Here is a 12,398-nt window from a genome sequence, read left to right on the forward strand (position 1 = left end):
AGAGCCTTTACTACATGAAAATGAAAATTAATGAATACACTGTGTACAGTAATTTACCTGATAAGACAGACCTCAGAAAAATACTTTATGAGAGCTTTTATACTTTTATAAAGCTGTCTATAATGAAAATTAATTAACTAAGGATTTTTTTGCCCTGCCAGGGTGTGGCCGAGTTATCCGGAGTGCCGGGTTATCGAGAGCCGAGTTTTCGAGGTTCTACTGTACTGTAATTTATTATGAAATGAAAGTTTTCATATTACTGTATGTGCAAATGAAAAGCTGTATATAAAATTCATTTATAAAAAGAACTTATATACATTTTTTTAATGAATGATTCATTTCTTAGAAATTTTTTTTTACCATATTTGCAATAAATTTTATTTAGTTTTTATTATTACATTTAACAAAAGAGACAAGTAATTTACATTTTAACAACAAAATCATAAAATTTTATGTACAATGTGCATTAAAATTTTGACTACAAAATTTAATGCAACATAACCTGGAATTTTTTTCAAAAAACTGGAAATTAAAATAATAAAGGAATTGGAAATGCAAAACAAATAATCTTTGAAAACTGATTAATATTGTGTAGTTTAAGTGACAGAAAAATAATATATTTTGACTGCATATTTTTTTCAAAAATAGTAACAATGGTTGTGAATTATTTTGCATATATATTTACATACTTGCATATTTGCACTCTTTTCTGTCATTGTAATTTGCAAGCTGACCCAAAATTTCAAAAATTGGGCCATTTATTTGTACTTATTTTTCACAGAGAAATCAAATCACATACAAAATTGAATTTCACCAAAACATACTACAATTATTAAATATACATATTTTTTCAAGTTTGCATTATTCTATCTAAAGTGGAAACAAATCGGAAGATTTGAAATATGTATTTTTTCTTTATAAATTACCTTTTGTTCACAAGTAATAAAATATTCAAATAATAAAAATTTGATGGAAGCCATGTTTCAAATTTTATTTTTGTGTCAAAAATAAAACTTTTGTGTTATTATTTTTCAAAAGATAATTGTTGTTTGTTTAAAAGATTCTGTCAAAGATTTTGCAACAAATAACAGTTATTTAAACCATATATTCTTTTTTAATAATAGGAACACAGTTTTCAAATATATTTGTATATGATATGAAAAACAAACAAATAATTAAAATGAATAACTTATAATCATATGGCAGAATACAGCCATATCAAGTAATAATATTCTATATGTAATTTGATTTTCTTTTTGTTCTTTCAAAAACTATATTATTAAATTAAATTCATATTAACGTTCAATTAACAAATATGTAAAATTTCAATTATAAATATTTAATTTTATATGTAACACTTTTTTTACTATTTTCTAATTTTTCTTTATCGTTTTGGTAAAAAATTTACAAGAGCTACCAAATGTATTATGTTTAAGAGAGTGAAAGATAACAAAGAAAATAAAAGATGAATGTTTTAAAACAATTAAAATATTCATTTTTATAAGGAAAAATCACGAGAAAAAGTTAACAAATGATGAAAAGGTGAGAAAATCATCTAGGAAAATATGTTGTTTACTAAGTAAACACCAATGGTATCAAAGATATTTTTTCTTGAAATGACTTACTGTATCTAATAACAATTATAAAAGAAAAACATGATAATTCTCCTATATTAGCAGATGATCCACAGAAAATAGTCCAAAAAATTATCACATTTGATTGATGATCATGGCATAGTCTCAACAAATGAAGATATGGCACAATATTTATTCTTGCTTTCTGTATTTCTTCACTCTCTTCCATTCACCTGTGCTATAGTTCATCTGAAAATGTGTTTCCACAATCAAAGTTTGAGTAGTGCCATCAGGTTGCACAACAGTTTCTTCATTCTCACTTAATTTAATAGTCACAATACTTCCCAAATGAGGGCAAGGATTTTCTGTAAATAAATTCAGAAATTAATAAAATAAATGATTTAGTAAGTCAACACACAAATATGACTTCTAATAATATTATTATTGTGGAAAATCATCAGGAAAACATCATTTTCTATCAATTAATGAAAAGTATAGAATTTATAAAACTATGAGATATGTAGACAAACAACCATTAGATAGCTTTCAAGTATCTTTCAAGAGAAAAACAAACAAGAATACAGTGCTAAGGGAAAGTAAACAGAACATTCAGATATTTTTTTAATACTAAATAAGAAACTTGAAAGCTACGTAATTGTTGTTTACAAACTCCGTTAAAGCATTTCTCACAGTTTTAGTTTGGTCATGGAATTATAATAATTTAGTTTAATTTACTATTCAAATAAAGAAATTATCAATCAAAATCAGAAAATCAAAAAAATTGTAATTGAGAATATACTAGTCTGGAAAAAATTCAGTTTTCTTTTCACAAGATTTATTTTGCTCTAATACATTTCAATAAATTTGTCTTTTTAATTTAAAACTTTCATACTGCCATAATTTGCATTTAATGCTGATTAAATGCTGATTAACACAAGATCAAGAAAATTTTATGATTTGGTCATTTTTTATGATTTATTTGAACATACATAATAAACAATGTTTCATTCTAACTTTATCCACAATAGTAGTAGTAAAATAAAAATTTAATTTGAAACTTGACAATTTGTTTATGATTATGTTTTTCTGATTTCTTTCAATACAGGATAGGTTTTGTATACTATTTGGTTTTAAAAACTAGAGGCATTTTGAAGTTTAATTGAAAAAGTTATTTGAATTTTTCAAAAATAAAATTTTTGCAAGTAATCTACATAAATAAAAATGTAAATGTTCATTTGTTCAAAAACTTAAATCTCTGAAAGTTCTTAACAGATTGCTTTGAAATTTTGACACAATGTTGCATTCGAATACATGCGTGTTTTTATATTATATAGATGTCGAAATTCCCCCATGGGGAGAGGGACAAAATTAAGGCTTACCGTGAAGAACTCTATTTTTATTATACTATTTTAGATGCAGATTTTTGTGTTTTGGATTGTGTTTTAATAGGGTATATCAAGAGAATGTATACTAAGAAGGGATTTTTCGAAATTTCCCTCCACGGAGAGTGTTATACATTTATAATAGATACATTTTGAGCGACAGCAATGCGTGGCCAGGTACAGCTAGTACTGTATAAATTTATTAAATTTTACTTATAAATAAGTTATGATTGTGGCATCTTTGCATTTTTAGTTAATAAATCAATCTATTATATTAGCTGGTTTATCATATAAATTTTACTTTTAAGGTCTGTAACCAATCTCCCATTTTTCCATATCTTTATATGGTTGTTTGATGAGATTTTTTCTACATGATTTTTTCTTCCACAGATTTTTTGGGAACTAGAACCATGTAAAAACAGAATTGGGTATATTTGCATACATTTTATTTAGTTGGAATATCTTCCAAATACAGTGAATTAAAATGAATATTTCTATTATTACAATTATATAAATAACCAACCTCTTGAACCAGCCATAAATCCTAGAATTAAAGCCTTTTCTGGTCTTGTAACTCTATTTGTATTTCTGAACATTTCTTGGGCTTCAAACATTTGTTCCCTCTACAAATGGAAAGTTTATAAAAAGTTATTATAATAAATAATAATTAAATTTCTATAATTAAATATAAATATATTTTCATCTTACTGATAATGAAAGATTCTTTTTTTGTGGTTGCTGCTGAGTTTTAGGCTGCACAATTTGATTTTGAGTGATAATTGTTTGTTGAACTTGAGGTTGCACAGTTTGTTGTGGTTGAATTTGCTGTATTGTAGTACCTCCTATTGATGCAAGAGTCCCAATTGTTGTCTGAATACCCAAAGATGGCTGCTGTTGTTCTTTAGTAATTACAGCAGTAAATGTTCCCGTACTCTGTGATGGAGTGGTAATATTTTGTACCAATGTCTGCTGAAAGTTATCTCGAGCCTGAGTTGTTGAAAGTACTGTAACTGCAAATGTTGATTAAAACTTTTAGTATCTAATTATACTTATTACAATTTTTAAAGAGAAAAATAAATTTACCTGGTAAAGTGACTGATGTTCCAATAGATGATGGAAGAGGATTAGTGGATATTGTAGGAACATAAGCAGTTGTTTTAGCTGTATTAGGTACAACTGATATAGCAGAACTTTGTAACTAAAATTAAAATTCATTCAGAAAGATATATCAATGTTAACTTGAAATTTTAATAAATTACCTGAGTTGAAGTAACTAATCCAACAGCATAATCTGGAGTGGTAAGAGTTGTGGTGGTGGTAGTAGTTGTAACTGGTGAAGGTGCGGATACTTCTTTATCTTTCTTAGAATCAGGTGTTTCAATTTCTACAAATGTACAAAAATTATTTGTATTAGATAGGTGTAATATAAAAAAAATTACACAATTTTTATTTTAATCTAAAAAAATCTAAACAGAAAATATCTAGAAAATAATTATTAAAATTTTAAACCTAATATTTTAATATGAAACTTTCAATTGAAGGGTGCACTGTTTAGTTCAGTGATGCTCCAGTGAACTCTGCACTACAAGAATTTAATTCTCACCATAAAGTTGTGGTTTAAAATTGTCACATGAATAATATTTATAAAGAAATTGCTTTGTATGTTGGTATAAGATTATCTTACAGACATAATCCCCATCTGTTTAAACTGCTTAGAAATGATATGGATCTGATCAACTACAACAGAGCACCAGGAGTATATAAGATACCTCTAAGGGATTAAAGGTTCCACAGGGACTTGATCTGTACAGGTTCAACCTGAAGATCACTCAGAAAACACTTAACATAACACAAAGCCTATATAAATAGAGGGTGACAGACTACTGCCCTCTTGGTATATGCAGGGAAAGAGAAAGTGAAACACAATTTACAATGTGCTACATTAATTAGAACAATGGCAAACATGAACCAACTCGAAGTACTAAAGACACTTGAGGTTTTTAAAGCAGAGAAGCAAGATCAATGTATAAACTTTGAGAAGAAGTGCATTTCAAAAGCATGGCAGGCCCTCTTTGATATATCATTATAAAAAATGGTTTTAGAAACTTTTACATTTGGATGCATTCTATTGGTCGATTTTGTAAAAAATTTTAAATTTGAATATACATGTCAACTCTCCTGCATTCAACATATTAGAACACTGAAATGTTAAAAAATTCCATCTGTTTAAAAATTTTTCACCTGAAGTAGACTGAAAACAATTCTTTTTTTGTTTGGAAAAATCAGCTGGGTGAATATAAAGGTAGTGAATTTTTGTACAATATAGTATAGCCAAATTTCTTGAGAAGTTTTATTTTACTCAATATTAAAGTTCACTTCAAAAAGATCTAATGTATATCAATGTGTGTCTATTGGAAATCTACAAAGATTTGAAATTCAGACACATTGATGTGCAATATAAATTATTGTTTATTATGACCTTTGTGCTTATATATTATAATATTTAATATTTAACTAGATTACTTTTAATAGTTGATAATGGACAATCCTTCTATTATTTATCTATATTAAATTGATATAGAAATTTTAGTTTATGTACATTTTTGAATAATCCACAATCAGCAACATTTTCCAGACAATCGCCATTTCAAAAAGCTTTAATTTAACTACTTTTTCATAAAAACATTTTAAACAATTTATCTTTTTGAGAAACATTACTATCCCAAAAATGTATCAGTTATTTAGCAAGTAAGAATTGAGTAAATTTAAACAAACTGTTTGAAATTTACTTTTTCTGAAGATAGTAATTAATAATTAAGCTAACTGTAATGATAGCTTACTTATTAATTATCATCATCAGAAAAATGTTAAAAAATAATTTCATCCATCTAAATAAATGCTACTATTCTTTTTACTTAAACTTAACATTTGAATATAGGAAGAAAATTTTACACTTTAATAAATTAAAAAAAAATAAATTTCATGCATCTGGATCTAAATAATTATTATTAAAAATATGCTTTTAAAAACATATGTAATAATGAAAACTGAATAAATTAAATGAAAGCACTAAAATACATTTAATTTTATTATTTATTCTTATTAAATGTAAATGTTGTAACTATATTACAAATATATAATTCCAAAATAATAAAATTTTAATTTACCAGAATGTTTCTTTCTTCTTTTAGCTTCCCTTCCATATCCAATAGGTTGTTCGGTAATATCTAATAACTAAAACATATTTTTTATCATTTATATAATTCAAAACAATCCTCTATATTTTTTATAATTTTTTATTACAGTGAGACTGCTGTATCTGTGGTCCAGCAACTGTGGTTTTAGTTATCTGTAATTCATAAGTGCAATATAGATACGAATTGTAAACTTGTCAAAACTCACTTTGATTGCAAGATTTGAGAGCTTTTACATGTAATGCATACAGTGGCATAGCGTGGGTGTCAGCCGCCCAGGGTGGAGGAAATTTCACTGCTCCCTTATTTAGGTATCTCAATTTAAAAGACTAAAATTCAGTTTCATCACAGGATAAGTAATGAAAAATTCCATGCTCATTTCAATCAGTCCAAATTGTAGGTGCAACAAAAATATGAAATGAAATGGTTCAAATTTTTACAAGATATTATTATTATTTATTGTGAAATTTTGCCACCCCCTGAAAGTGCTGCCTGGACCGGCCGCCCCAACTACGCTATGCCGCTGAGTGCATAATTTGATTTAGTTTTGCTCAATTTTTTTTAATCAAATAGTGGTTTTTTTCATTCAACTAAATTTAAAATATTTTTGTTCAAGTAAGTTTTTTTAAATAGCTTCTAAAATGGGTTCTAAGCCTAAGAGATGTGAAGTACTAACTATAAGTGATAATTCTCTATATTATTAAAATATAAAAAAAAAGTTTGAGAAATTGCCAAGCTGTAGGGAAAAAACAAATCTTCAATGCATGAAGTAATGAAGAATAAAAATAAAATCCATGCTAGTTTTTGTATTATATCTCAATTCACAAAAGTTTCTGATATAGTACATGGTAAAGTATTACTCAAGATGGAAAAAGGCATCAAATCTGTGGATAGAAGATATGATTAGAAAAAAGTACCTATTGATGGCAACTTGTTATGGCAAGAGGCATTGAGCTTATACAAGGACATTCGGTCACAAAATGGTAAGGAAGAGGCAACTAAGCCATTTACAGCAAGCAAAGGATAGTTACATAGATTCAAGAACAAGTTTACTCTAATAAATATAAAAATTAATAGAGAAACTGTATCTGTTGATAAGGGTGCTGCTGCCACTGACTAAAAAAAATTGTTGATAAGAACAGCTATTATCCTAAGCAAGTTTCTGTGACAAAACAAGCCTTCTTTGGAAAAAGGTGGACAAGAGGACCTACATACACAAAGGTGTGAAACAAATACCAGGCTTTAAAACATAGAAGAACAGATCCGGATTAATCCTGATGCTACGTGCCAACACAATTAAACATAAGATAAACTTTAGTATTGTTTATCAAGCAAGGAATCCTTGTGCTCTTAAAAAAAATATCACCCATTTTCTGGCAGCACACAATTCCAAGGTATCATGGTCATGGCTGTATTATTCACTGAATGGTTTCATCAATACTTCATTCCTGAAATGAAGAAATATTTGGAGAAAGAAAGGTTACTATTTAAGATTTCATTGATAATAGATAATTCAATTCACCTGGTTATTTTTTTTTTTTGAGGATGAAGAAACATGAATATTCCATAAGAAAAAAGCTGACAACCATAGCATTAGTGACATAAGTGGGTAGTAAAGAAGTTTGTGTTGAACTACAGAATGCAAATTGGTACACAGAGTGTTGGATAAAGCACAACTCAAATACCTCAAAGCATTTGAGATCTATCGTGCAATTAAACAGGGAGTTGCTATTAACTTCAAGGAAATGGACATGCTAGCCACAGCATGGTGTGCCATTTTTAACTAGATTCCACTGACATAAACTCACATTAACAAAAATTTAAACTACGGAGGATATTTAGCTCATAGGAATTAACGTGAAATTGATTATTTATTTGTTTGTTGTTTAAATAATATACATATACCAAAATTTTATTCCAAATATATCAATTTTAACGTTAGGTATTTGAATCACATAATCAATACGAACTTTTAAAAACATTCTATTTTTGTTAGCCATTTGTTTGATATCATATATACCTGAGGGTGTCAATTTCACATAGATGAAAACGTTTGTAAATTTTCCTTTTTTCTTGTTATTTGCAAGTGTTGGTTTTATGAGTGATATATTTATAAAAACCCAGTTTTTGAGGTGTAATAAAGTAGTACATTCTCTCCCTTCCTGCCTACAGTTTATGTTGGCAGGGAGGGAGAGAGTGCTGCAATGCCACATCACTAGTAAAAATTTGAATTTGCTGATTGGAATGCTTTCGGTTGATCAGTGTTTGGATAATCGATGCTCTACTGTAATTCAAACAACAAATTACTAGAGAAAGAAGTGCTAAATCATATTGAGAGACATCCTGAAGTGTTGATAAACAAGGAGTTAGAAGACCTCATAAAATCACCTATAGAGGAAGAAGATACTGAACCAGAACCAGCAATATGATCCTTGAAAAATTTGGTTCAAATGGCCCAGAATTTAAAGGAAAAGGTAATAGAATATGATTCTATGATGGAATACAGCATTAAAGTTACCAATTTAATAACAGAAGCTTTAGAATCTCTTCACACAGTAATATGTATCATGAAATGGAAAGGTAGTAGCAACAACTTCCCATCAAAATGTTTTTTCATAAGGCCAGAAAGGTGTCTACTATCAATGATCCCCAGCTATCAACATCGTCTGTTCACATCTCTAGCCATTGACAACTTCATGTATTCTGTCTTCACCAGCTTTTTCAGACATTATGTCAGAAGTTGAATAGTCTAACACAGTGTTTCTCAGCCTCTAACAAATCGTCACTCCGTCTTCAACCTAGTATCGCCCCCTTCAATAAAACTGTTACGTAGTATCGTCCCCTTCACTTCAAAATTCCGATGCCCAGGGCCAAGGCTAACACCAAATTCATACTGCATTGAATAGACTAGTGACTAGTATAATGTTATTTGTTTAATTATTGTACGATATAACAAATAAAATACCTAACTATTCTTAATATAATGTTTTACTATATCGTCCAGAAAATTGTTTTTTGCCCCAAAATATAAATTGTTACTAATCGCCCCATCAACATGGAAAAACACCCACATGGGGTGATATCGCCCCATGTGGGCGTTTGAACACAATGAAAGCTATAGGTCATCACCCCAGTTGAATTTTTCACTGTAATAATGAGATTATACCAATATCAAGCAAAATATTAAAATCTTTTTAATTAAAATTAATATATTTTTAATAAACATTTTTTTTATTATAGATTAAGTATCAATTTATAAAACAATGCAAAATACATAATAATATGTAACAGTACCAATGTTTTTATTTTTCCTTAATCTATCACATCATAAGCATACATGAATATGGGTTTTGTAGACAGTTAGCTATTATCTGTAATTTCAGTTATCCATGGTAAGCTTTGGAACATATCCATAGATACATCAGTTCCACTGTATTTTGCAAAACTTATTTCTAAAACTCAAATTACTGATGGATAAGACACAATCAAATAGAAAGAGTCGAAATTATCAAGCAAGCAATATATTATCATTATTTTGATATCTTAATAAATTTATTGTGTATAAAAAAGATAACATTAAACATCTGAAGAATTTTTAATAAAAGGTAGTTATATCATAAAAATAAATTTAAATTTAATCAGAATATAGTATCTTTTGCAAAATGTCTCACTCATACTATGCAACATTATTATTATTATTATTATTATTATTAGAAATAACAAAAAAATATAATAAGAAATACAAATATGATACCTTTATACCACCATCTTTTCTACTTGGTTGAGGTCTGGATAAAGATCTAGCTTGAGATGGTGTACTTGTCAATCTGTTTCCACCAGGTAAAGGAGATTTAAGACTACCGGTAGAAATTCTATTGGAAATGCCCTTTAGAGGTGATGCTATTTACATATTAAAATAATAATGTATTATAAATATATTATTCTTTAAGTTTAAGTTTAATAAATAAAAGATAAAGATGTACTTATATTAATAGGTCATATTACAGAAAAATTATAATCAATACTACAAAATTAAGAATGAAATAAAATCTGTTAATTATTCAGTGTTGAAAATTCTGTAAACATTTGCATTTACACTATAAAATTATAATTTAACAAAGTTAAATTTATTTAATTGTAATATTTAAAGAAAGAAAATATATCCCAATTTGACTTATCACACTATACCTTTATTTTGCTGAGATAGTTTTATTGAAAAACAAACGTTTTCAGCCTACTCTATAGGCCATCCTCAGGCTTAACGATAGAAAAAGGAACATTGGCATTCCATTAAATAGAATACATAAATTTAAATTAAAAAAAAGTATAACGGAAAAACAAGAAAATTAACTGAAAAAATAATTCAGATACAAATACAATACAAAACAAAACCAGACCTAGTGATATAAAATAATAAATAAAAATAAATGTACTAGTTAATACTTTAGATAAACATTGTAATAAATTGTTAAGGAATATTTGAAGATTGAAGTAACTATTGATATAAACTAAGGCAAGACTACAAGTTACAAAGTTCACATATAACAAGAATACGAAAGGTATTATGAAAGAAATTATGAACTGCAAGAGGACAAGAATGGTCCTAAAAAGAGTTCCGAACCTGTATACAATCTTAAGAAATGATAAAGACCACATTAAAAAAGAAGAAAAAGCAGGAGTATATAAAATTCCTTAAGAGAACACACAATTATGAATCAAAAAAGATTACATTGGAGTCACAACAAGAAACTTGGGGATAAGACTTAAAGAACACAACTATGATGTCAAAAACGGCTCCAACACAACAGTACTTTCCCAGTTTGCGCAGACACAAGGCTCAATAATAAAATGGGATGAAGCGGGTATTGTCAAACCCTTGTACTCTCCACACTAGCAAAAACCACTGAAAAAGTTGAAATTTATAACAGCAAACTGGAAGAGGATGCATAAATGCAAAGGACGCAGAAAGCCTACCAACGGCGTGGAAATTTATAGTCAAAAAATTTAACACGAACTTGTAGTCTTGCCTTAGTTTATAGTTACTTCATTCATCAAATATTCCTTAACAATTTATTACAATGTTTATCTAAAGTATAACTAGTACATTTATTTTTATTTATTATTTTATATCACTAGGTCTGGTTTTGTTTTGTATTGTATTTGTATCTGAATTATTTTTTCAGTTAATTTTCTTGTTTTTCCGTTATACTTTTTTTAAATTTAAATTTATGTATTCTATTTAATGGAATGCCAATGTTCCTTTTTCTATCGTTAAGCCTGAGGATGGCCTATAGAGTAGGCCGAAAACATTTGTTTGTCAATAAAACTATCTCAGAAAAATAAAGGTGTAGTGTGATAAGTTAATTATTTGCTGAGCACGTTCTGTTTAATTTTAATATCCCAATTTGATTTAATTTTAGGAATTTTTCTGTTATACAGGATGATCCATTTTAATCAACCCACTAGAATATCACAAAAAACTAAACAACCTACAAAAAATTGTGAGACTATAAGGGAGCAACAACTTGAATTTTAATATGACCTGTATGTTTCCTTACAATTTAATATATAATACATATGCTACTAGATTAAATTAAAAAATAACTTTATTAAAAATTTTAATTTGAATACTGAATACTTACAACTATCAAAATTTTTCATAAGTCCTCTACATCTTATTGGAACAGATGTTGTTGTTATGGTTTTCTTTATATTAGCTGCAGCATCACTTGCTAAAATATAGAAGTAAATATTTAATACTTAATATAATTAAACCTCTTATTTATCCTGATTAATATGTAATCTTAACTGTGTATTTATATATATAATCAATTAAATGAACTTAAGTTAAATTTAAAATGTTTATAACTTGCATAAACTCTTTTAGAAATATATAAATAACACTAACATTTTTGTAATAATTCAGCTCTTAATGCAGCAGATTTTGGTTTTCTCTTTAGTGCAAAATGTTTTACTGGTTGTGGTTGTTGTCCAACTAATGCATTGAAGGCATTTCTATTCAGATATAAACACTCCAATGGCAAAATACTCTGATCACTGTGTTTCCGTACTGTATTAATTACAAAAATTGAAGATTACAATTTTTATCTGTATAGAATTAATAATTATTTTATAAATTTTTAACTATTTATCTTACAAAAAGCATTTTTTTATAAATTTTTCAATAAACAAATTCAAAGTTACCGTATTTACTCATGTATAAGACAATTTCCTATATAGGACGAGGT

The 12,398-nt window shown here is 27.6% G+C and overlaps 1 protein-coding gene across 2 annotated transcripts in view; it reads right to left on the reverse strand.

The window, feature by feature from the left end:
- Window positions 1-632: 632 nt before the first annotated feature.
- LOC111638630 (negative elongation factor A-like) overlaps window positions 633-12,398 on the reverse strand; it is a 40,895-nt gene continuing 29,129 nt past the window's right edge. For both annotated transcript variants that reach the window (XM_023384379.1, XM_023384378.1), the window contains exons 3-11: window positions 12,059-12,220; window positions 11,793-11,882; window positions 9,905-10,050; window positions 6,124-6,190; window positions 4,216-4,340; window positions 4,040-4,154; window positions 3,665-3,966; window positions 3,480-3,579; window positions 633-1,939 (exon numbers count right to left, since the gene is read on the reverse strand). In XM_023384379.1, coding sequence (XP_023240147.1) covers window positions 1,767-1,939; window positions 3,480-3,579; window positions 3,665-3,966; window positions 4,040-4,154; window positions 4,216-4,340; window positions 6,124-6,190; window positions 9,905-10,050; window positions 11,793-11,882; window positions 12,059-12,220 — 1,280 coding nt within the window. In that variant the 3' untranslated portion in view covers window positions 633-1,766. The remainder of the gene's footprint in view (window positions 1,940-3,479; window positions 3,580-3,664; window positions 3,967-4,039; window positions 4,155-4,215; window positions 4,341-6,123; window positions 6,191-9,904; window positions 10,051-11,792; window positions 11,883-12,058; window positions 12,221-12,398) is intronic.

The sequence above is a fragment of the Centruroides sculpturatus genome, unplaced genomic scaffold (assembly GCF_000671375.1).
Source record: "Centruroides sculpturatus isolate CEXI.00-Female unplaced genomic scaffold, Cexi_2.0 scaffold1114, whole genome shotgun sequence".
NCBI classification, from domain to species: Eukaryota; Metazoa; Arthropoda; class Arachnida; order Scorpiones; family Buthidae; genus Centruroides; species Centruroides sculpturatus.